Source organism: Clupea harengus, chromosome 21, assembly GCF_900700415.2.
Source record: "Clupea harengus chromosome 21, Ch_v2.0.2, whole genome shotgun sequence".
Taxonomy (NCBI): domain Eukaryota; kingdom Metazoa; phylum Chordata; class Actinopteri; order Clupeiformes; family Clupeidae; genus Clupea; species Clupea harengus.
Window position 1 is genome coordinate 15,477,906 of NC_045172.1, and position 26,271 is coordinate 15,504,176.

Here is a 26,271-nt window from a genome sequence, read left to right on the forward strand (position 1 = left end):
GAAAGTGAGGATTTGCGACTGATGTTTTGATATGTACCCCATGAGGTGGGCCAGATAGATGTGTGATATTCGACTTTTGACAAGTCTTCCACGGTTCCCCACATGTAACATTGACGAAACTCAAGTGTGTTTTTTACAGTTTGTAGTGACTGCAGATAGTAACTGAGTTGGATTACATATTATAAGGTGCTCACCTCTTACCGTTGATATGGACCATTGTATTTGTCTCTATTTTTACGTCTGTAACAGTAGGTCTGTGGTTACATTTTAAGTATGTACATGTTCACTCCCACACTGAATGTATGTCTGTTCTTGTTCAGAGTGATGTGATTGCTGTGCAGGCCTCAATCAGTGGAGATGACACCACCAGCATGAATACAGCCCACCCTGCTTTGGTTGAATATCCAAATGCAGTTACACTGGTAACTTATTCTGTTCACAAAAGTTGCCATGACAAATCCACTTCAGGTGTATTTGTTCATGAATATGATAGCTGTCTGACACTTAACCTTAGCTTTGTTATGGTAGTAATTTCCAGCCACATTTTTAAATGATTAGAAGACAATGAATCTCAAACTGTTGGGAAGTTTTAATTAAGTTGTACTCTTTCTGAAAGTGACAATTTGTAACTAATGTTGTAATAGTGTCCACGAGGCAAACCTGATGAGTGTGTGAGACCCATTTATCACAACTTTTATATTGGGGCCCATATATAACATTGACAAAACTCAAGTAGGATTGCCACAGTTTGTAAGGTTGTAGCTGTTTGGGTTACTTATGAAGAAGTGTTAGTATTTAACAATCATTATAGACTGGTATATGTGTGTTTACATGTTTGACAGTGGATCTTTTTTGGGCTGGCACTACATACATGTTCACTCTAACACTGAATATATTTGTGTTCTTTTCAGATTGATCTGATTATTTTGCAGGTCTCCAGCAACGACGATGACATCAGCACAATTAATTTTGCACAACCTGCTGTGGTTGAATTCCCAAGAGCAGATCTTCAGGTAACTGAATCTTGGTATTTTGTGCATTCCTTATCTTAAAATGAATATTGTGTCTACAAAAGTTACCCCTCCAAATCTACCTGAGTTGTATTTGTTCACTTCACCCTATTCTTGTTATGCTTTTATTATTTTTATTAAACTAGTAATCCCAGTGAGAGGATTAGAATGAGCAGAAAATGGAGAGCTTCAAACTGTTCAGAAGTTTGATTTTAGATCTCCATCTTTTTCTCATCATGACTATTTGCAAATTACATTGTAATATGGACCTCATCTGTCCAGATTAGTGTGTGAGATTTGACCTCTGACAACTCTTTCATGGGTCCCCACATATACCTTTGACTAAACACAAGTGTGTGTTTGCAGTTGCAGTTTGCAGTGACTGTAGATAGTAACAGAGTTGGATTACATGTAGTGAGTTGTTTTCATCTTACCATCAGTATAGACTGGTGTATTTGTCTCTATTTTCATGTCTATAACAGTAGGTCTTTGGCTAAACTGTTGGTACATACAGTACATGTTCACTTCAACTCTGAATGTATTTCTATTCTTGTTCAGAGTGATGTGATTACTGTTCAGACCTCCAACAGTGGAGATGAAACCACTAGCATGAATACAGCCCACCCTGCTTTGGTTGAATTCCCAAAAGCAGATATGCTGGTAATTTAATAATTATACTTTGAGCATTCTGTATTGGAAATGAATGAGACTGTTTTTATACAAAAGCTGACAGTACAAATCCAGTTTAGGTGTATTTGTTCATGAAAAATATAGCACAGACACTTAACCTTAGCGTTGTTATGGTATAATTTCTCTCTGTAGTTGTCATGCCTGAATTTGAAATCTGATATTGTCATGCACTTCATTAGATCTATTTGGCAACTGATTCCCCAGGTTGAGGACACTTGTTGTTTTAAATTGGTGGACTACACAAGCTCCGAAGAAGAAACCAGTGACCTGGAAAATGCGAGCTGCTCTAGCCAAGTCTTGACATACAAAACCCATAACAAGGTAATGTGTGTTCTTTCATGTTCACGATTTACAATAGTGGGCACTACATTAAGGTAATATAATTTATTTCATGTGAACATGGAAGTTTCTTGTGATATCTGGCAGATTGAGCAAGTTGTTTTAGTTGCACTATCTCTATTCTATAATCTGTAACTTGTCACAATTCAGAAGTTGGTTCGGAACTTCCTACAGCGACCAAACTTCTCACTGTCACATTGACCTACTCAAACCCTATAACCTAGCCAATCCAATATTTTTTATCTTGGTCACGCCAGTTTTACAGCAACATACGACAGAATATATTTCAATGACACTTATAAGGTCTTGTCCACACAAACACAGTAATTTTGTAAAACAGCATTGTAAAATGAAAATTATCTCCATCCAGACAAGCGGTTTAGCTTTTTAAATGATCTTTGGCTGCGTTAACACTGCAGGTCTTAATGCCCAGTTCCTATTTTTTTGCGTAAGTCCGATTTTTTGGACCGTACGTTTGCGTTTACTTTCAAAAGAAACCCTTATCCGATACATGTGTTTATACTTGCCTATCATCTGAAGCGACCCGCATGCGTAAAAGAGAGTTTGGTTACCAAAACCTAGCACTACACACAAGAGATGGACACGACCGAAACAGACCTGATAATAGCGGTGTTTGGCATGTCTGCAAAACATTGCCAAAATTGTGAAGTGGAGAAGGGGAAAAAAGGGCTGTTATTGCCATGCACTGCACAGATGCTAAAGATGCTGCACAGGTCCTTCACAGATGTTATACCACTCCTTAGGCTCACACGTTCTTATGTATGTAATGTCTTGTAATGTAAATATCTTCTTTGATAAGCGTGATGTATGATACGGCTTTAAATCTACACAGAGCCTACACAGTAGCTGATACAGGTGGCCTATACTGTTTAATTAATACTTGTGCCCTGGTGTGTCTGCATAGCCCAGCTATTCACCACCAAAAACACTAGTTGTCTAGATAGCCGTATTTGTACATATGTTTAATTTGTTTGGCCTTTTTGTCTTTTTGCATATGTTTTGTAAAATCGTTGACCTCGACTTACAACTCGTATTGCTTCTGTTATTTCTTTGTTTGTTTTTTAGAATTCAGAATTGTCAACTGATGATGAATATGTGCCAAAACTGAGGAGAACAAAAAGCATACTGGTAAAATGCCTCTGAAATTACATTCACATTTTATGTTTCAGGAATGCTACAGGTTTGATTCTGATGACTCTTGCCCTGATTTTTGCATATGTTTTGTAAAATCGTTGACCTCGACTTAAAACTCGTATTGCTTCTGTTATTTCTTTGTTTGTTTTTTAGAATTCAGAATTGTCAACTGGTGATGAATATGTGCCAAAACTGAGAAGAACAAAAAGCATACTGGTAAAATGCCTCTGAAATTACATTCACATTTTATGTTTCCGGAATGCTACAGGCCTCTTTGATCAGTCTTCAGATATCAGACCTCTGGTCAGACTTCAGAGATAAATTGTACACACTCATGATGTGTCAATTTGTTTATCTTGATTTTGTTTGTATCTATTTTACTTTAAGATGAAGGATGGTATCCCACCTATAACGGAGAAGCTGTTTGACTCTGATGACTCCTGCCCTGATAGTGAAGAGGAATGGGTGCCCAAAGGTTTTGACGAAAGTTCAGAAAGTAGCTGTGAAATACCACTGATCTTTCCTAAAAAGAGATTTAGATTATCTCAAAGTACTATGCCGCACAAAACAGATGAAGAGGAAAGTATAACATACAATACCGACGAAGAGGAAAGTATGACACACAATACAGACAAAGAGGAAAATATGACGCATGATGCAGACAAACAAGCGAGCATGGCAAATGATACTGAAACAGAGGAGAGTGCCAAAGTACTTGTGTCTGTTGTCCACAAGAAATGCAATGGATCAAGGTTGTACGACAAAAAGCAGCACTGCATTTTCTGCAGAAAGTCTTTCACAAAGATTTCGAAGCATTTAGGAAGGAAGCATAAGAATGAAGTTGATGTGGCAAGGGCCTTCAGTCACCCTCCAAATTCCACTGAGAGACGCTTGCAGCTAGAGTACCTGCGGAAAAAAGGGAATTACGTGCATAATTTGAATGTTCTTCAATCAGGCAGTGGAAAGCTTGTTCCTTGTAAAAGGCCGACGGAAGATGCTCAGGGTGAGGAATTCGTCCACTGCCCCTACTGCCTAGGCTTTTATACTAGGAAAGTGCTATGGAGGCATGCAAAGAAATGCCGTTTTAAACCTACTGATGTCAAACCCAGACCAGGTAAGAACAGAATACTTTCATTGTGTGCTACAGTCTCAGCTTCATCTGTTACAACTAGCGCTACCTTGAGGAAAGTGATGAGCCAAATGAGTCAAGATAGAGTTTCACTTGTGGTCAAAGATGACGAGTGTATATTGGAGATGGGACAGCACCTTTGTAACAGGCTAGGGAGTGATGTGTCGAAGCATGAATACATTCGACAGAAGATGAGAGAGCTGGGTAGACTTGTAGTTAGTGCAAGAGAAGTCACATCTCTCAGGAAATACATGACATGATCACACCAGCCAACTTCATGGAGACTGTCCTTGCTGTGAAACATGTTGCTGGTTACAGACCAAATGGTTCATTCAAGACTTCATCTCTTGCTTTGAAACTGGGACAAAGTCTGACAAAGATTTCAGAACTCATAGAAAGTAAAGCCTTGGTCAAAGGTGATGAGGAAACTGCTAGATCAGCACGGAATTTCCGTCAGATATATAACACAAAGTGGCGAGAAATGATTTCCGCATCAGCACACCGAACACTTGAAGAAGGAAAATGGAATTCTCCACTACTGCTTCCTTTCACTGAGGATGTGAAACTTCTTCATTCATATCTGGATGGAAAAGAAAAGGAGCACAGCAATGCCTTGTCATCAAAATCATCTACAACTGACTGGTCGAACCTTGCCATGGTCACACTTACAAAGGTAATACTTTTCAATCGCCGCAGAGAGGGAGAAGTTTCTAAGGATGCTTACTTTCCAAACTTCACTCAGAGAGACACATCAGACCACATGATGACATTAATGCTGCTCTTCAGAATTAGAAAAAAACTTTGTAAACACTTTCAGAGAATCGAAAATAAGAGGGAAGAGAGGCCGAAAAGTCCCCATTTTGCTGAACCCCGGAGATGATACGGTCACTTGAACTCTTGGTGGCAAAGAGAGTTGAATGTGGGTGGAGAAATGTAATCCGTATCTCTTTGCACGTCCAAGTGCCATGACTTGCTTCGTGGCTCTGATTGCATTAACTTTTTTGCCAAGGCTTGTGGTGCTAAGCATCCAGAAACTTTGAGCTCCACAAAACTGCGCAAGCAAATTGGTACACTCTCCAAAGTGTTGAACCTCTCAAATACTGAATTGGATCAATTAGCAGATTTTTTAGGACATGACATACGTGTCCACAGGCAGTTTTACAGGCTTCCAGAGGGGACTTTGCAGCTTGCAAAGATTAGCAAGGTCCTTATGGCTTTTGAGACGGGACGTCTTTCCGAGTTTAAGGGGAAAGCTTGGATGACATTACCATCGATCCTGATGTAATATTAAAACATTTATTCTTTAAATAACCTTTTTTTTTTAGATTCTTGACCCATGATACTTCATAGCTAACTTTTATTTATTATGTTAAAAGAAAATAAATCAACATTTCTTAGCAAGTTTGTTACTTGTATAAAGTGCAGTTTACAAACACATCATAACATAATTTCCCCTATATTTTTACAGATAGGGTTGAAGGTGTTGGAAACGATGATTTGGATGATTTGGATGATTTGGATGATTTGGAAGGTAAAAGTCCAACTTTCTTTAATAGTGTCAATTTTATGATGGCTATAATAAGATTGATTTCAGCAGATTTCGGCCTCTCATCTAATCCCTGCTCCCTTCTTAGGCCCTACCCCACTTTAGACTTTTCAAATTATGCAGTGGGTGAAGTTAGGTTCTGAGGGGTACAATCACACTCTAACTATTCACAAACATAGGGATAGACATAGGGATAGACTGCAACTGTTCTATCATGCTTGGTTCAGGAGATATGATGCAACAAAAATATTAAAAATGTTCATGCTTTTCTTAAAAGGTGAACGTAATCACCTGGACTGGTCTTTTTTGTATATTATGGGGATAACCAATCCAAATAAAGTAGGCTATGTTTGCATTGGCGTAATGAATAGTATTATAAGATGGAATGTTGTCACATTTACTGTAAGTCAAATCACAATAAATTCACAATAAGATGGTTATTACAATCCCTACAAAGTCCAGCATAATGTTGAAAGAATAGGATAGGATGCATTGGATGCTTTGGCTGCACAGAAACTTTGCCCAGTGCTACATTGTTATTTGGTAGGATGGGGTGGTTGCTGTGGCTGCACAATACCATACTGTTTAACAATGAAGCACGATACTGCACAAAGTTAATATATATATATATTTTGCAACATCATTTCACATTGTTTCTAAGAGAGTTTGTTATACCTGGATTGTGAAGTTTATAATCATGTATCATTTCCCCCCTATGTCTTCATAGGGGGAAAGTTGAGGATGATGGAAACAGTTGAGGATGATGGAAACAGTGACATGGATGATGAGTCTGGAGGTAAAATATTAAACTCCTACTTTGTTTTGTCTAAGTTTTATGTCGAGAGTATTAAGATTATTATTGATTTAAAAACTTGGCATGGCCTTGTGCTAGCTTAAACGTAACAGTACTTGTGCATCGCTTTGCTATCCTTGGGTGATTTGCCACACCAAAAGTAATACAAGATTGTGAAACAATACTTGCCATACTTACTATACTTTTATAGACTAATACTCTGTATTCCTTCAGTATTTATTATTCACTTGTCTGCTTTCAGTTCCCCCTCTGCTCTGGTAGGATGTGTCAGTCCATAAGCAGTCCAACTATTTAGTGTTATTATATTATTGATTGGTGATTGGGTCAGTGATAGTATTAAAAGATCATCCTATTTTCACTGAAAACTCCAGATGAAAACACTAATCGTATATAGTTTGAATTTGTTCATTTTTATTCACTCCAAGTTAAGTAGATCTAGTGATGGAGTGGGCAAGGACTCTTTTGAATTGGTGGAGAATGTGTTAGTTCCATGTTCAAAGTGTCCATTCAGCAGATCTTAGCCCATAATGGTCTCAGCAACGAGATATTTGAATTCTACGGAACACAGCCAATGACTAACAGAAACTGGGAATAGTTGGGGTCAGTCTGGGGCAGGTGGTGCTGGGCGTGAAAGGTGTGAAGGCATATCCATATGACCACAGATAGGAAAGCCTGTGTACTGACAGCTACCATTTGAATGTAACTAAAAAGTTCAAATAATAATTTGTTTGTTAGGGTAGTTGTAATATGTTGCTGTTTAGTTTCAGGTCATTTTTGGTCAAGTTGATGTCATGAGGACAGGCAGTTATTGTGCTGGAAAGAAGAGAGGCAATGGGCTTTGTAGACATGTAAAGCTAAGTGTCATCAGCATAGCAGTGAAACTGAACACCATGATGACGAAGGATATTGCAGAGTGGGAAATCATAAAAGGAGAGGCTCCAAAACTATGCCCTGGGGAACCCTCTTGGTGACAGCTGAGCTCTTTGACTAAATGGTCATTATTTCAGTCAGTCAGGAAGGCTGTTAAACACAGGTGTGCACTGCCATGGCTTTCAATGTTGGCTAGACGTTCTAGAAGAAGCTAATGTGAAATAGTGTCAAAGGCTGCACTAAGGTCGAGGAGGATGAGTATAGAAAGTAGTCCAGCATCAGCTGCACAAAGGAGGTCAATGTTTATCTTGATGAATAGATGAAGTGTCCTATTATTTAATTACATCTTAGTTAAGTTTATAGTTAAGTCTTGTGTGTACTACTTCTGCAATCATTTGTTTATTTAATTCTCTTTATGGCAAATGTAGGTGGAGATGATGCACACCCAGAGCACATGACACATGGAGCGACCCCGCTTCGCACACGCCACATGGCAAAGAAAAGTATGCTTATTTTTCCATGTGTGAATTTTTTTTATTAATCGGGTATATATTGCCGCTACAGTCTCGGATTGTATCTACTGTACCATATGAGTTTTCATGTAGCTGTCTAGTCCACTGTAAGAGGGAATGTATCATCATTACCCCTTTTAAGAGAAATGTGGCATATAGGGAAAAAGTTTGTCAAATCTCATGATTCTATTTAAATTTCAAGGAAATGAAGGTGAAGTCACAGAGACAGACTGCGTGGGAGAGAGGGTGATCAGATCATGTAAAGGTATTTATTTTTAACAATCCAGCTGGAGGACACCAAGATCATTTGAAAGCTTATTCTCACAAGGTATGTATTTTTTTCTCATTCATGAGTCTTTTGTTAAATGTATTTCTCATGTAGTACGCAGACCTGTCCAGAGGAAAAAATGGCAGCCTGAAGAAATTCATGCTGTTGAAAAACATATGATGAACTTTATTAGGACATGTCATGTGCCTGGTAAAGCTGATTGTGATGGTTGCCTGAAATCAGAGCCTCTTCATCTGAAAGACAGAGATTGGAAGGCCATCAAGTTTTACGTAAAAAATCGAATCGATGCTCTCAAGAGAAAATCTTAAGAAAAAAACACACAGAAGACATACTCTGTTAAAATACCTCTGTTAATGTTTGTGATGGAGGGGGGGTCATAAATAAACTAAGCTATTCAAAGTACATTGTTTTTTGGGCAAAACCTCCCCATGAGAGTATGGCATAGCCTTTATAATTTTATTTATTATTATTTTTTAAAGAGGTAACTCTGCCTGCAAGTTTTAAGTTGCAGTTATTCTCTTTTATTTCTAAAATGTTTTTCTTTTAAAAAGGGGACTTGGATTAGGGGATGCTGCTTTTTTATTTGAATTGTGCAAAATATTTCAGTTTAACTCTGGTGTATGATAAGAGAGAGGGAGAAGAGAGAAGAGAACAGAACAGAAGAGAGAGGAGAGAAGAGAGAGGAGATAGGAGAGGGAGAAGAGAGAGGAGAGGGGGAGAATAGAGAGGGGGAGAAGAGAGAGGGAGAAGAGAGAGGAGAGAAGAGGGAGGGGTAAGAGAGAGGGGAGAAGAGAGGGGAGAAGAGAGGAAGAAGAGAGAGGGATAAGAGAGAGAAGATAGAGGTATAAGAGAGAGGAGAGAATAGAGGGATAAAATAGTAGAGAGAAGAGAGAGGGAGAAGAGAAAGGTGAGAAGAGAAGAGAGAGGGATACGAGAGAGGGATAAGAGAGAGGAGAGAAGAGAGAGGAATAAGGGATAAGAGAGAGGAGAGAAGAGAGAGGGATAAGAGACGGTGTTGTTGATTGTTGTTGTTTTTTTGGAAGGTATAAGGGATATTTTTGAGTTGATGGATAACTTCTGTTTTAAAAGAAAGAATTGGCATTAAGGAAAGCCATTTTATTTTTTGTAAAAATGCTTAAAACAACAGACTACCTCTTGGGCCTGCACTATCTCTTGCACTTTATGTTTATCCTTGTTCATCCTTGAGTTCATCCTTGAGTTTTTTTTTGAATATACTTGTGTTCTAATTAATGATCCTTTTGTACATCCTTCATACTCACACACACACACACACACACACACACACACACACACACACACACACTCCAGGATAAAATAAAATGGCACTTGTTGTGCATCACAGTGTCATTGCTTTGTTGTATTATTTAACTGTGTTGATTTTAACATTATTTCAGAGGGACTTCCAACTTAGCCACCATCCTACTTGCTGGGGTCTGTGTTTGTGAAGATGTAATGTAAATTGACTGGTGTTGCCTGTGGACACTAGTGAATAATGTACTTAGAAAGTAAGGTTTTCCTCAGGTTGTGTGAATAATTAACTTAGAAAGTAAGGTTTTACCTGAGGTGTGTGATGTATGGACTCAAAAGTGAGGTTTATCTCAGGTGTGTGAATTATGGACTCAAAAGTGAGGTTTACCTGAGGTGTGTGAATTATGGACTCAAAACTGAGGTTTATCTCAGGTGTGTGATTTGTGGACTCAAAAGTGAGGTTTACCTGAGGTGTGTAAATGATGGACTCAAAAGTGAGGTTTATCTCAGGTGTGTGAATTATGGACTCAAAAGTGAGGTTTACCTGAGGTGTGTGAATTATGGACTCAAAAGTGATGTTTATCTGAGGTGTGTGAATTGTTGTCTCAGAAGGAAGGTATACCTGAGGTGTGTGAATAATGGGCCCCACGACTACCAATGGCATGAAAAGTCCCCATAAGTGACCACCTAGTCATGCTAAAAAGTGAACTTTATTAAATTACAAATTTGAAGTGATATTTGTATTTCTAAAATTCAGCTGACCATGCCTGATTTTTTTCAGTGCTCTAGGGCCTCAGGAAAGGGTGGATCCCATAGTGCATGTTCCAGAGAGGTGGCTCCCACTTATAACAATTACAAGGCTGTGTGTGTGTGTGTGTGTGTGGGTGTGGGTGTGGGTGTGTGTATGTGTGGATGTCTGTGTGTGTGTGTGTGTGTGTGAGATCTGATGATACCGATGACTAAAGCCCGGGGGGGGGGGTAAGTGTGGGCAGAGCCTCTTGTCCCTGGAGTTAAAACTGAAGTTAAAATCTGGGCTGGATTACGGTAACCTTGGTAATACCTGAGGTTTTACACAGCCATCAAACAGACCTATGGTACATTGCGCTTAGGGAATCACAGTCATGGATCCCAAAGACACCGCCTTTAACACAGAGGAATCACAGTCATGGATCCCAAAGACACTGCCTTTAACACAGAGGGAAAAAAGGGATTGTCAGTAAAGCACGGCATGAAAAGTAACATATGTTTTGGAACTTCACCTCTTAAAAAAAAAGTTTAAACATGGGCTCCTGAGCCACTGAGCCATTTGTCATAGGAATGTCAAAAACACATTATACTATATGGCATACCTTGTCATGAATTGTAATTATGGTGTTTAGTGTTCAGTAATGCAGAATGCTGGTATTGGTAATTGTCATGACTTTCAAAATGTTTGATAATATGATGTCTTGTGATAACTTGTTATGATAGTTATGAAAAATGACATGACATGATGACTATTATGTCACTGGACATTGAATGACATGATGACTACAGATAAGGCCTCTGCAATTCCATGTTTGCGACAATGTTGTCACTTTTATGATGGTGTGTTTGAGGCCAGTGTAACATGGTAAATGGTATTACTAAACAGCTCTTTGGAAAAAATAACAAGTAAAATAAGGTACATTTCTGAAGTATTCTATAGCATAGAGTTTTAGGTTTTGCGGTTACTCCAAGAGAACACCTATGTGAAATCTTATCATATAAAATATCACTGGAAAGTGGGGAAAATCAATTTAGGTTGTGTACAGCATAACAGCCCAACTTGTATCAACACTGGCGCTATCAATTATTTCAACGGAAAAAAAGGGCTTGCTTTCTGTTTTCATTTTTATTGATTCCATCCAGAGGCGATGCCAGCAACTCTGTAGTACTTCATCTGAATTATTTTCACACTACAGATTAGCTCATAAAACCTTGACTCCTGCCACGTCAGGTGAGAATACATACATCAGAAGGTAAATCCTAGTGCACCTGTCAAATAACGTCTGCTGATTATCTTTAATACACATTTTTGTGGTATAATGCGGACATGATAATAACTGGCTGCAGTATGGTTTTCTACGAGTCAGAAACTCTCCTGTGAGGAGACGTGTAGAGTCTGCTGGCTACTCTTGCACGCCTCGGACTTATTTATTATTCATGCGGCAAAAGAAAAAAAAAAGAAAGGAGACGAAAAAGAAAGAGGAGAAGAAAAAAATTGAAAATCACAAACGAAGAGAACAGAAGGGTCAGGCCCCAGAGTAACTGAGCCCATTAAGTCCCAGGATGTCACTGCAGCATCCAACAATATGCTTTTTCCACTCTTCAGCCTTCTGCTACTGCCCATATACCCAGAGGACTCGCCCTGGACTTAGAGGCACGCTCAGTACACCATCCTGTTCGCTATTCACAGCTGCCAAATGCCACCTCCATACCAACCTCAGATCTCCCCCAAATCAGCTTTTACTGGGAGAAATGTCAGGGTACATATTTCTATATATTTCACCTTCAATACTGCTTATTCTTTTAACAGAATGACAAAACTGAATCTTAAAAAAACAAAAAAACTCTAATACCAAAACACTTCAGCACCTGAATGAACACAGTGGTGTGTGTGTGTGTGTGTGCGTGCGTGCGTGCGTGCGTGCGTGCGTGTGTGTGTGTGTGTGTGTATGTGTGTGTGTGTGCAAGCGTGCGTGCGTGCGTGCGTGCATGCGTGCGTGTGTGTGTGCTAAATGAAAGACTAACAGCGACAGTGCTAATATTCCCTTTGTGAATTCTTTATAGGAGAGCATATGCCCATTCAGCGCGCTGTGTTCTTTTCCTGAGTAAGCACAGATGGGGAATTTTATACCTGGGTGCCCTGTCCTTTAGCCCGCCAGAGGTCACACAGTGGGATAACAATGGGGACTGTGGAGGGGGAGTAAAAAACTCTGATATCTCTCGCTTACATGCACAAAATTAAATTCCAGTAATGAGAGAGAGAGATTATAACAGGGTCTCAGAAGTTTTTACAGACAATTCTTTAAGATTTGTATCATTATTAGAAAAGCACAACACCAAATATTAGTACAAGCTGCTAATCATGTAAAGTAATTGTTATATATATATATATTTAGTCACTCCTTAACTCATAATGGTTTATGTAAGGCATTATGTAAGACATTTTATAATCCCTTAAATATAGTGTGTGATCAAATGAGTATAATATAATTGCTAAGGCACGTTGAGTCAATAACAGTAATAATGTCTACACAAGGTCATTAGGAACACTTTTCCACAGCTACATTATGACCTTAATGGGTGGTAGAACTTTTACACCTATTACCTCAACTGGCAAGCAAACCTGCCCATTTGTGTGTTCCTGCCAAACGGGTAAATTTGACTGAATGAATGGTAACATTGCAGAACAGACTACCTCGCTCTGAACATGAACACCTGACTGAAGGCTCTTTTTGTCTATTTAACAGAATGGATATATAGGCCACATCATGCCAGACTACCTGCCAAGCAAACCTTACATAAACCTGTTTTAAATCATTGCACAACCAACCGTGCTTAGACGGACTGGTTACTCAAAATGCCACGAAACTTTCAGCCCAAAGGTGGACACGGGTTCTTATGGGTCCGTTCAAAGAACCCAGCATGCAATTCTGAATGTGTGTTTTGGATCCCTGTCTTTTGCCCTCTGATCCGCTCCTAAATTAAGTACGTTTAGGTCGACGTTAAATCTGGTGGCAAGGCTCATACATCATGTCGGGAAAAATGTCTATGAGTCACCGTGGTTATCTGCAGCACGCATACCACAGTAGAACAAAACAAACCATATGTGTGTTTTAAGGGTTACACCCTATCCGTTTCCATGACAGCACTTTTGCCAGCTGCACCGAGCACACCAGACATTTTATTTATTTCTGTCCTTCCCTCCCGGAATGTTAAAAGACTGAGAGAAATTATATTTCATACCCGGAACATTCCCTCTTAGCGAATATTACTTCCATAAAGCTTACTTACAGAATTGCGAAAAGTATTTGATGGCTCAGATATTTATTCAGACACCAGGTGAAAGGCAGGGTGAGACCAGAAAGCTGAGGCGGAAAAAAAAACAACACTCACACACACACACACACACACACACCCCACACACATTTTTATGACATTTTATAAAAACTTTTGGGAACCTGGTCAAAGGTTTTGACTACCATAGTGCATCATCTCAAAAATATCTGTCCCTTATAAAACCCATAGAAATGGACTACATGTCTAACTAAAATGGAAAAAAGAGAGAAATAAATCTTGAATACAGCCCTCTTCACAAAATGGCAGGGCTGGCTGCCAAAGACATGAAAGAGAAACAGAAATACATATAAAACGTGTCACATTCAGCCTTTTAGGAGATGTTCCTATTGTATGTCAAACCCCTCGGTGTCATTTATGAGCTAAACGTGTTAATCTAGCATAGATTTAATACCACACCCGAGAGCTGTAAAAGGCCGCTTGGAAAAGTGATCCAATCAAGAGTGCTTTGGCCCCGGCTGTTTATTACTAGACAGGCTTCTGCTGGTTGGACTTGCCAAAGCGTAATTAACGGCATGCAGAGTATTGAAAAGTAAATCTTGTTTGACTGCGGTCGCGATCAGCCGGTATCGAGGTTACAGCGCGCTATTTTATTTAACCGGAGTGGGACCACTGGGAGGGGTTCTCCGAGTTGAAAGATTGAAGGTGCCAAAAAGGAGATAATTCAGTTCAAGGAGAGAGCGGACTCGTGAAACAATGGTATAAATCCTGCAAAGGGTGAATATCCAGACCGTGAAATCACACGATGACTGCATTTGATGTGTGCGAACGGAGAAAGTGACATACTACAGCCATGGCGAGCTATTTCTGAGGTGCAAGTTTCTCAAAACTACGCTAATTTCACACATACGTCAGGGGGTACATATGTTTGCAGAGATGGTCTTAGAAAGCTCTTGTGGTAAGGCCTTAAGTTAAAATATGAAAGAAAACAAACATTCTAGGCAAACACTGGAAACAGGACGAGGAATCCACCACTAGCAAGCACATACCTGGTTTCTTTGCATATTCAAATGTACGCATGCTTAACATACTCAAGACGAAGAGGGGAATGTCTAACTGTCTAACTAATGTCCATACAAATTCTTTCAAAATTTCACACGCTTCTATGTCCCTGTATGACAGCATGTCTAAACAGATCACCAACCCTGATTTCATGCCCTATCCATTCCTTTAACCTTGATGTCTACGTTCACCACACTGGCTCAACAGAGAGTAAGGACCCGTATAAGTAAGACTGACAAACAAGCGTTTGCTTTGGACCAAACACACAACTGGAAAAAGCTGAGGAAAGCCTAACTTCCACGTGTTTTCATGGTGCCCCTTTTACCCATGGGTGAGCAGGGAGTTCAAGAAAGGGATATGGGTTGATCTGCAAACGCAGAGAGAGAACGAGAGACCACCTGACACACCACCAGGGATTAATGAATGGATTTGCCAGCACAGGACATGCACAGAATGGTAAGAGGTGGGAGAGCTGCTGAGGTGCTGCAGATATGATAATGAGGAAAGGGGGAGGAGAAAGTTAGCATTAGAATGCAGTGCAAACCTCACTCTCTCTCTCTCTCTCTCTCTCTTTCTATTTCTCTCGCTCTCTCTCTCTCTGCAAGGGACAGTATGTGAGGCAAAGTTCAAGTCTCATCAATTACTTTACCACTTTACTTACTCAAAATAACATATGCTACCACAGTTTTGAATGTGTTAATAACTATGATAGCAAGAATGTGACAATTTTTACACATTCATAATTATAATGTTGAAAAGTAGATTTTGTGACAACAAAGTGCACAGCAACGGCACAGAAAACAACATTTTTCAGACACCAACACCACTACTTTCAGGTTTTGGCCCACAGAGAGAGCTATGACTGACTCCACAACCTCATTAAGATTTGTTTGGCATCCAAGAAAGGCTTCACTTCAAATACATTTAATAACACTGTTGGTTAAAAGTTACGACACCAATGACACTAATGGTTACACTTTACAAAATAAACACACAACTCACACAACTATGTTTAATACGTTTTTCCAAAGTTCCAGCAAAAGTAATTATTTCTTGATCAGAGGCAACTGGCTGAAAGTATGCAAGGCATACAACGCATTTCAGCGTTTGTGAATCTAGCCCTGGCAGAGGAAAACACTTGTCTTCTTTTCGCCCCTCACAGGCACTCGGTAATTGTGGGCTTGGGAGGAAAGCGAAAAATAGAGGAGGTATCTAAACGTACGACCCCATTAAGCTGTAACTTAAGCCATCTGATGAAATGAGGAGTTTTTAAAGAGACCAGGCTCTGTTACGAGGGTTGGTCACAGTTGGCCGCTTCGAGAGCCAGTGTCTTGGAAATGGAGAGGGTTGGGGGGTGGTGGTGGCAGTGGAATGCTTTCTATAAGCGATGTTTTTCTGCCAACCACATCCTTATTTTTCATAGTGCTTAGTGCAGAAACGCACAGCCTCTGACCGTAAACTGTCACCACACTGTTATGCGGTCGGTGACCATCAACAGTGTTTATAAAAAAAAAGAGTGGATACGGAAGAAAGTCAGAACAGTGAACGGTGATTTTTGCTTTAACAGATATGTTGGCATCTTATTGTGTTCTACTGAAAAAGTTGACATCACGACACTGTCACCATAAAACTGTCACCAGAAAATAAGGGAGTTTTCTCTCTCCCTCTGCGTGTGTGTGTGTGTGTGAGAGAGAGAGACAGAAAGAGAGAGAGTGTGTGTGTGTGTGTGTGTGTGTGTGTGTGTGTTTATGTCCACTGATTTCTGCAGCACACAGTAAAATAGCATTGGCAAGCAGTGTAGGAAGCATAAGTGATGGTTCTGCATTGCAGGGAAAATATTTTCTTTGTGGGGGTTTACATTTAAAGGAAGATATTTCCTCTGGGTTGATTCTATGTTAAACTGTAATTAGGAGCCTTAAGGATAACTGCTACCATTTTATGACTGAAAAGCCATTACTATATTTTATCATTGGTTTATGGCCAACAGAGGTTCAAACAATGGAACAAAACCATTTCATTTTATGATTTTGAGGGAATAAGTAAAAATCCAAGACCAAATAGCCTTGAAATCTGGCACATTGAAAGTCATAAAACATTTTCATTATTTTGGAGGGAAATTCCACTTTGGCATCTATGGCCAAAAATGCAATTCTGGCCGACAATCTGGGAATGTGAGTCTAGGTTTTCGAATATTAGCAGGCTCCAGTTATCTTAAAGCATAAAATGCTGCCATGCCATTATAGCAGCCCGCATAGTTATCTGAAATTGTCAGAAACCTAAAACATCTCAATCAGCATCCTGGGAATATTCCATTCCTGGCAACGCGTCATGAGCAGACAACAGTTTGGCGAGCACGATTACAGTGGAGTTCGCACACACAGATCCTCACAAATGGACCAGTTTTACACTCCCGCCTCATTAAAAAAACCTACTGCAGAGATACTCTGTCCTGACTTGAATGCAATTTCCTCCAGGCTAAATGAGAAAAAACCAGGAGCACACCTACCCCACTGCTGGGGGATATCTATGCAGATAATGCAGCATAATATAAAAAATGACCTCTTGTCTATAACCTTTCTGAAGATCTAAAGCACCATCACAGTCTCTGAATTATGAATATTCAAGCAAATATGATTTTGAAAATATTATAGAATATGCTGAACTGTAAAACTCTCAGAACATTCAGAACATCTCTCTGATTTTTCTTGCTCTCCTTCTACAACACATTTGTGAAGGGAGAGGTTCTGAGTTACAGACAGCCGAGAACAACACGTGCAAACAAAGCTTTTCTAAAGGAAGTTAACTTTTTCTAGACTAAATACCACAACCCTTCCTGCACCTTTTTCAAGATAGCTGTCAGAACATGCATGAGACATGATGTCAAAGCCATGCTGAGTACCTGCAATAAAAGAAGCCCACCCCATCCCCTGGCAACATTCAATCTACGATGTAAAAATCTCCAAAGGCTTGATACTGTGTGGACTGAAGAGTCTACTTGGGCACCGTGATGGTGAGGCAGGAGTGACAGAAAGCCCTGGCGGCTGAATGCCATCTGAATGACACCCACTGTGAATTCACACAGCGCTGCCCACACCAAGACAACAAACACAATACCCAGGCAAAATCGTACAGAAACTCCCACACAGGCCATTAGCTGTGCTTATTGGAGTCTTGCAAGGCCAATTTTAAGGGCACATTTAATCTGTCAGAGTCCTAGCATTACGCCCAAGAGCAACTGTGGGAAGGGATTATGCGATGCTCATTAAAATTTGATACAGCTTGATTCAGGACGCTGAACCCAAAGTAGATTGAGCCTGTGGCATTACCTAGGAATGAAATTCATATCACACACACACACACAAACACACATCATTTTAAAAGGGAGTTTACTCTTCACCGTGCAGGACTGATGCAAACTTAATGAAATCTTCACATAAATATTTAAACAAAGAATGACCAACGTATGCATACTGTATGTAAAATAGCAGTTGTAATTGGTAAGATCCTAAAAATGCTTGCAGTGTTTTTTTATTTGATGTATATATCATTATGAATACTTATATTTCATTGACTTGTGGTAACAAGTACACGCTAGATATACTTGAGGTGTAGTGTGTATGTCAGCCTTGGCTCACAGTTGCTCTCATTCTGCTTTGGGTCTTCACTAGAGAAGTTGGCAGGTGACTTGAGTGTCTCCTGCAGGACCCGAGTCCATTAGCCGGGCATGCTGGGGGCTCGACAGGCTCTGGGTGGGAATGGAATCCAACGCCAAGAGTGGATCTCTCTCTCGAGGGCCCATCCACTGACAAGCTAAATCAGACTCAACTTATACGCCTGGGCCCTCCACTTCACGAGACCCCGGTGAGTTGTGCAATAAGTCAACATGAGAAATGTAGTGCACAAAAAGTTTTGGGTAAAGCCAAAAAAATGAATAATGTCGGTCTGAGAATATTGTATTAGTGAAGGGGATAATTTGTTAACATATACGACTTGGCCGTGTTTCACATGAAAGTTCAAGCCGATGAAACCTCATGTTTTGGCTTAGGAAACCCTGTAGCTCGCACAAGAGCGATTCTTAAGACAGTTTCATTGGACTGGTCCCACATGCATAAAAATGTATCCAAACAGAGACAATCACTGTGAAAAAGTATTGCTTCATTTTTTTTCTCATGAAAAAAAAAGCTGACAGAGAGATCAGTTCCCTTTACTTTAATCATTGGACTGTGATGTCCGGGCGCATTCCATTTTTCATCTCCCTCCCCTTGTTCATAATCTGATTGTGTCCAAGGAGCACTAATGAGGGAATGACCTTTCTGACCCCAACTAACACCTTCATAGACAATCTAAAAGCAGCAGACATTATAATTCAAATCTCACAGAGCACTGGAGGTGGAAAACACAGAGGAGAGACAGAAAGAGAGGGAGGGAGAGAGATAGAGAGAACGAAAAAAGAGAGACAGAGATAGAGGGGGAAGTGAGAGAGAGATAGAACAAGAGAGAAAGTCAGACAGAGTGGGCAGAGAGAGAGAGAGAGAGAGAGAGAGAAAGTGAGACAGCGAGAGGGGAAAGAGAGACAAGGAGAGAGAGAACGAAGAAAGAAAGTGAGATACAGAGAAAGTAACAGTGGGGGCTTGAATTCACAAGACAAATGACTGAGGTAAAGGAAGAGGAGGATTGTAAGGCTTACGCTGTGTTGCATTGTCCTCCAGACAATCCTCTGGGAAGCGGCAGCAAAACAGAGAAAAGAGGGATTTCATTGAAAAGGTAGAGGAGAGAGAGAGAGAGAGAGAGAGATAGAACGAGAGAAAGGCAGTTTGCCTTGGGGTGAACATGATCTCCATGCACAAGAGAGAACAGCAGCAGCCACTATTACATTTCATTTCATAAAACGGCATGGCAGGTATGTTCAATCTCTTCCCACCTCCCCCCGCACACACCACTGATATAGAAAAGGGAGCTATTTTGAGATTATTTTCCATTCCACCCCTAACATTTGATTTGGTGTCATTCATTACTCTTCCCAACAATTGCGGCAGCTTCATTCCCCCCCATCTACAAAACCTCATCTTTATACTCAATTAGAATTTGGTTTCAAGCAAAGGTATTATCGACGCACAGATGGGCATAGTCAATTATCTTTGGGGGGAAACACTAAATATGAATGAAATATGAGCATAGTTTCTTTTTTTTATTTTATACTCAGAGGAAGGATTGTCACTTTGCCTCTGTGACAACCTCTCTCATCATGCAATTAATAATTCAGCGTGGTTTCATTTTGATGAATAATTTCAGGGTAGATGAATACTTTCTTCCAGAGTCTATTTCAGGAAATGAAGGAGTATCTATCTGGGGAAAAATACTGCACAGGCAACCGGAAGAGCGCTCGTTCTCGGTGGCTCTGTGGTTGACGACCCACCCGACCCCCCACGCCCACCCCACCGCCTCCCTATTGGCTACGGCCTTGTATGTACTCTCTGTCTCTGAAGTTGGAAGGTGCAAACGCTAACTAGTTCTGAATGTGTCTAGTGGAGGAATGAGCACTGTCTAGTGTGTGTACGACGGCTTACGCGAGACACAGAGGCCCAAGACACAGGCGACACTAACGGACGGATGGCGTTACTCAGGTAACAGCTGAAACTGGGCCGAATCTGGGCCGAATCCACACCAGCTGGGGGCCCTGGTCCATTATATGATTCACTTGTGGCCTTGGCCCGGATCTGGCCCAGACTGCACAGCAAGCTGCCATGTGGGACTGACATTAAGTCTTAGCTTTTAACTCGCCAGGCCTAGGACCGTGTGGGAAAAATAACAACAAAAAACCCCAGTAAAATCCAGGGCCTTTTATTTAATTAGTAACGAAACGAAATGTGCAATCTATTTTAAAATCTGAGTGTTGTGCTAGTAGAGCGAGCCAAATAAAGGTAAAGCATATAGAATTCTTTTTTTTTTAAGGGAAACTAATGGGGAAAATTACAGGCTTTCTTGTTTACAAATTATAGCCCTGTAATTAGTCAGCTGTTGGCTGTTGGCATGCTCTAGTTACATCTTAATTGAATAGCACCAAAACACTGTAATCCTTACAAACAAGCCCACTGCCACATGGACACGTGTATGTGTACACATTCTGTTTAACAGTGGAGAATAACTTTAATAAAGAGGTGGAATATAAAGGGGGTTGCTCACTTGGTTGCAGAAATAATTTTCCACTAGAGTGTTACGGCCCACCATTTGGTTTTTGCGCTCACAACTATTTAGAAAACATACCCCCTGTGACCACAAGAGCCACTCCCTCCCTACCACCCATTACACACACACAGAGATATGCACCCAAACACTGACAAACACACACACACACACACACACCACCCTTCTAAGACTAACACAACACGCCCCCCAGCCCCCCACACCCACCCAAACACAAACCATCACCCTTCTAAGACAAACACAACACCTATCCACGTACACACACACAACACACACACGCCCTTACCAAGCGGTCAAGGCTGGTGCCAGCGGCGGTGGTGGGCCGCTCCTCTGGGCTGTAGGGTCTGAAGCGGGCGTTGAAAGTGTCTGTGATGCCGCGGGCCGACCGCCCCATTCCAGCAGGCTTGGGATGCCCACATCCCTGGAAAACCTGCAATTAAGGGGGGTTTCAGTGTGAGAAAACAAGGGCAGTTGTTTGGTTCCGGGGTTAAAAATGTCTACGATGCCTTGTGGATTGAATTACATGTGTTCTGTCTGGTATATAAACGTTGTTATATTTGATCTTGATGGAGACGTGATGGAGACGTGGCATTTTGAAGAAGCAAACAAAAAAGAAAACCAAATCAGTCAGATGTAATTTTGGTTATATTTTTCGAAAAATGGATCATGCAAGAACATTCAGTCAATCAGTGAATGAGCACAGATGACAAACAAAAAAGTCGACTCAATGAAGAGCAGAATCATCATCCTAACTATTCTCCTCGTAGCTCCTCAAAGTGAGCAACTGCGATTGTTGTGAGCTAATAGAAAAACTAAGCACACTAAGAAAACAGCAGGCATCCCCCAATAAGCAATGCAACAATACCAATTCAATTTCAAGGGGTACTGAACATCTCAGTTCTCGGAGACGGTGACATCTGAATACAGCCTGAGCTGAGAAGGCTGTTATGCAGTGTGTCTTTAAAAGTGTATTTCTCTGTTTGACCTTGTGAAGACCCTACTTTGGAGACCGAGTCAGGCTTAATCTCACTCCTCCTGTCAGTACAGTTTGCATATTGTTTTGCTTCCCTCGCCTCTCTTTAAGGCTGGACTTCCTGGCTGGTGTTGATGGAGCACTTTAATGCCATTCATGACTCTCCTGACAAGAGCTTGTCTTTCTCAGCAGTGATTTCCCCTAGTGCAGTACAGTCTGCTAGCATGGTGATTCCCTACTGTCTTAAACATATTCATTCTCTCTCTCTCTCTGTTTTCCCCTCTCTCTCTCTCTCTCTCTCTCTCTCTCTCTCTCTCTCTCTCTCTCTCTCTCTCTCTCTCTCTCTCTCTCTCTCTCTCTCTCTCTCTCTCTCTCTCTCTCTCTCTCACTCACTCACTCACTCACTCACTCACTCACTCACTCACTCACTCACTCACTCACTCCTCTCTTTCTTTACCTCTCTATACCCTCTTTTCTTGCTCAGTCTCTCTCTCCCTCTCCTCAGAGCTGTAACGTAGCCGTGATATGACAGCCATGCTACAGAACTACATGGCTACAACACAAAGTCCACTCTCTGTCAAAATGTATTATAGAAAACTATACTGGTGCTGTAGGTCTGAACTGGAGCTGTCTGTTCTTTTCTCATGAAAGACGTCGACTAGGGGAAAAAAATCTGTGATTTGGAGCACCTTGTGGTGCATTTGTAGTGCGGTGCATTTTCAGTTTCAGGACAAACCTCGACAACTAAAGGCCTCCTTTCAATACATACTCTCTCCCTATCGAGGGCCCAGTTCCTGGAAAGCCATGACACTGTCAGATCACGTAAGATGTTCCCATACATTATTTGACATATTTCCTCTTTCTCGCCCATTATGGCTATGTGAAACATGCATGAGAGGGCTTTCAAAGAAGTTGAATCCACTCGACTTTCGCCATGAATATAAAAATCAACATGATGTTTTTGCTGCTTGCATTCCATGGGACTCTCATGAAGGGGGTATGGGAATCACTGGCACAAGACACAGCATACACACAGAAATGCTTTTAACCCTTGACTAAGGTCTTCTTCTGAGTCTGCTTATCAGATTTGTGGGTCAAGGTTTTATTCAATTCAACTTTATTTATTTATACAACACCAATAACAATTTAAATTGTCTCAAGGCACTTTACAAAGCCTAAACCCCTCGAGCAAGCACTAAGGCGACGGTGGCAAGGAAAAACTCCCTTTTAACAGGAAGAAACATTAAGTAGAACCCAGCTGATAAGGGGGGACCCATCTGCTTGGGGACAGCCGGGTAGAAAGATAGAAAAAAAGAAGGGGGCAGGATGAAAGGGAGAAGAAAAGAGAATCAGAAGCAAGCAGATTAATTCACACTACACAATATAAATCTTCTGGCTAACTCAGAAACCCTACTTTGTCAGGTGCTTCCTGCTATCTTAAACAACCTCTTTCGTTTTCGGATTAGAAGCGGATGAAGGAAAAATGGCAAAAAAAAGATCTTGTGCACCTGCATCAGTAATCAGAGGGGGTTTACCTTTGCTGAAACCTGCATGGTGTTATCCTGCATCAGTAATGAGAGGGGGTTTACCTTTGCTGAAACCTGCATGGTGTTATCCTGCATGGTCATGATGGCCTCGGAGATCTTGACATCTATGGGCTCCATGACGGCCTCTATGTTGAATGGTCCTTCCAGTCTCTCTGCCACCAACAGCATGGCATCTGTCATAGAAAGAGACAGAGGACACATTTATGTCGCATTTCATGAGCTTAGACCAACCAGCTAACATCTAAATGACAAACTATGCGTTAGTAAGATCACTGAGGATTATGAGATAGGCAGTCGGGAGTGAAGAACTTGTGACTGTTGCAGTGGAGTTTTCAGGAGGCAGACCCAACAGGTGAACTTGCTAAATGAAACAGAATGGATTCAAGGTGGTATAGGGGTTAGAGGACAATGACTGACATGGTACACAACTTGAGTTTAAGTGCAACGGGTCATTGATAATAGATGGAATTATTTATAAGACTCATTCATTTCAGATGAACTAGAGTATTGTGAAAAATATTTCACACATTTTCCCGTTCCTCTGAGAATTTGGTCCATGACCTTTGTTTTATTTATTTGTAAACCTGACAGCAGCCATGGAGACCCCGAAGGACACATTGTAGTCCACATGGCCGAAGATATACAGCGCGGTAAGTAGGCTACTGCATTTGCAACCACTCCTTGCCTATTCCTGCACGGTGAATGACCTCGGGTAACATTGTTCACAAATGCTTTTCTCACCTCAATAGCATATACAAGACCCCTCAGCAGAAGGTCTTTTGGCCTACAAAGCCGTCTCCACTTCACCCTCAGAGGCGAGTTCAAACCTATGCAGCCCGTACACTTATTAGTCTCAGTGTACAAGGCCACGCATTTATCCAACGGCAGTTTTCACAGTAGTTGCGAAGCTCTGAACACTTTAGGGGTCTCTCTACGCACCATATGCGATTGAATAGACAGGACACATGATGGCCCTGGCATTGCATTATTAAAGTTGCAAGGGTACGTAAGGTTGCATTCCCAGCAGTCACATGTGCTTGTTTTACAGCTTCCCAAGAGACCAAAGATAGAAATGACCTCTGTTACGACCCTGGCGGGTCTAGGCCCCGCCCCATGAGATTTGCATGCCTGTTCTCTATCTGTCGTTACAACAGGAAATTGGATCCAGGTGTATGGGTGATTGGCTGGGCTACAAAAGCCCTGCTCAGATGGAAGTCGGGAGAGCGTTTGGATACCCGGCAGTTGGTTTTGGATTGGTCGTAGAATAGTGATTGGATTGTGGATACTCGTTGGATTTTGGATTGTCGTCGTCGTCGTCGTCGTCGTCGTCGTCGTCGTCGTCGTCGTCGTCGTCGTCGTTTGTTTTATATTACCATTTAACTGACTTACCATTACATCTTTTGTTTCCCTCCACAACACTGACATTCACCCCACGTTTTCCTATAATTAATAGATAAACTATATACTTGTAACCCTTAATAAATAACGTATTATTATTATATACTCAATTCTGCGTGGCCTCCCCTTTATGTTTCGTGCCCGTGAGCAGGGTTCGTTACACCTCTCACGTGCAGCTAGGATGTTGTACCTGTACACTTCTTTTAATGCTTCAGCAGCTATAAGGGACATTTTGGAAAGTCATTCTTTTAATTCAGTTGGATTTTTTAGCATTTAGATGGAACACAATGTCTTTCTCTTCTAATGTTGCTTTTATCACATTATCCCAAAGCTAACAACAATGAATGTTCTTGCCAATTGCGATAATCATACAATTAGCACTCTGCTTAGAGAAAACATTTTGCAATCATAGAAGACAAAAAAACTTGGAGTGCTGTACTGTACCGTCTCCCAAGGGGCTGTGAATCATACTGTAATTTCTGACTGTTTAACACATCATGCAGTACTTCTGTACACAAATTAGTCATCGCCAAGTTGAGTGGGGATGGAAATCATGGAGGAATTGATTCGCAGCAGTGTGAGTCGTTGGCCCAAAAATAGCTGTAATGCCTCAAAGAGAGCAAACAGGCCGTTCTTGAGGTCCACCCGAAGAGTGCAGTTTGTCTGATATCTCTCTTGCATCATGGTGACGCCTGCTGTTAAAATGCACTGTCTGCAAATGTCTAGCCTTTTCGTCACATAATCCCACAGAGAGATGGTCTCAGATTTACTGTAAAAAATAAATAAATCTAGCCAGGAGACTAACACTCTGTCTGTCTGACAAAGGGGTGATAACAGAGGAGAATACTGTGGGGCTCAGATAGAAGCCACTTTGAAATAGCCTTGTGAATTTGTAAATGTCATGCCCAACCAATTCCATGTCTAGAACTGATTGTATGCAGACAGGTCTTGATGCCTGAGTGGGAATTTGCGAATAAATACGGTATGTTAGACGTGAGGTTTATATAAAATTAGCTCAATATGACCTGTGTGTGTGTGTGTGTTTACATATATGATTCACATTACATATTTAGGTGATGTGGAGTACATGTTCTGCAGTGCAGGTAAAGCAAGCGTTTCCATAGTAACACACTAACACACATGGAGGCCTGATTCAGATGAACTTCATGAGCTCTCGGCCCAGTCCTTCTTACTGTTGTTATACAACTATTTATAATTCAGAGGTAGTGCTTCATTTCACAGCATGGTGCCGGGGGAAAAGGGCTTGCATCTTATGCCTTATTATTTATGCTGCGATTTCTGCCAATTTGGATAAGGGTGATTTCTCCCCCCTACAGAACTGAACTAAAATGTTGGTTTTCACGCTGGTCCACTGAGTTTAACTCCTCCACAATGTTTGTTGCTGCCACTTCATGGACAGTTA

At 41.0% G+C, this 26,271-nt stretch overlaps 1 protein-coding gene across 2 annotated transcripts in view; it reads right to left on the bottom strand.

Moving 5' to 3' along the window:
• gpc6a (glypican 6a) overlaps positions 1-26,271 on the bottom strand; it is a 153,034-nt gene that overhangs the window by 33,544 nt on the left and 93,219 nt on the right. The window contains exons 5-7 of one of the 2 annotated variants that reach the window (XM_012840812.2): positions 23,493-23,623; positions 21,217-21,360; positions 19,414-19,443 (exon numbers count right to left, since the gene is read on the bottom strand). In XM_012840812.2, coding sequence (XP_012696266.1) covers positions 19,414-19,443; positions 21,217-21,360; positions 23,493-23,623 — 305 coding nt within the window. The remainder of the gene's footprint in view (positions 1-19,413; positions 19,444-21,216; positions 21,361-23,492; positions 23,624-26,271) is intronic. The other variant, XM_012840813.2, reaches the window with a different exon arrangement.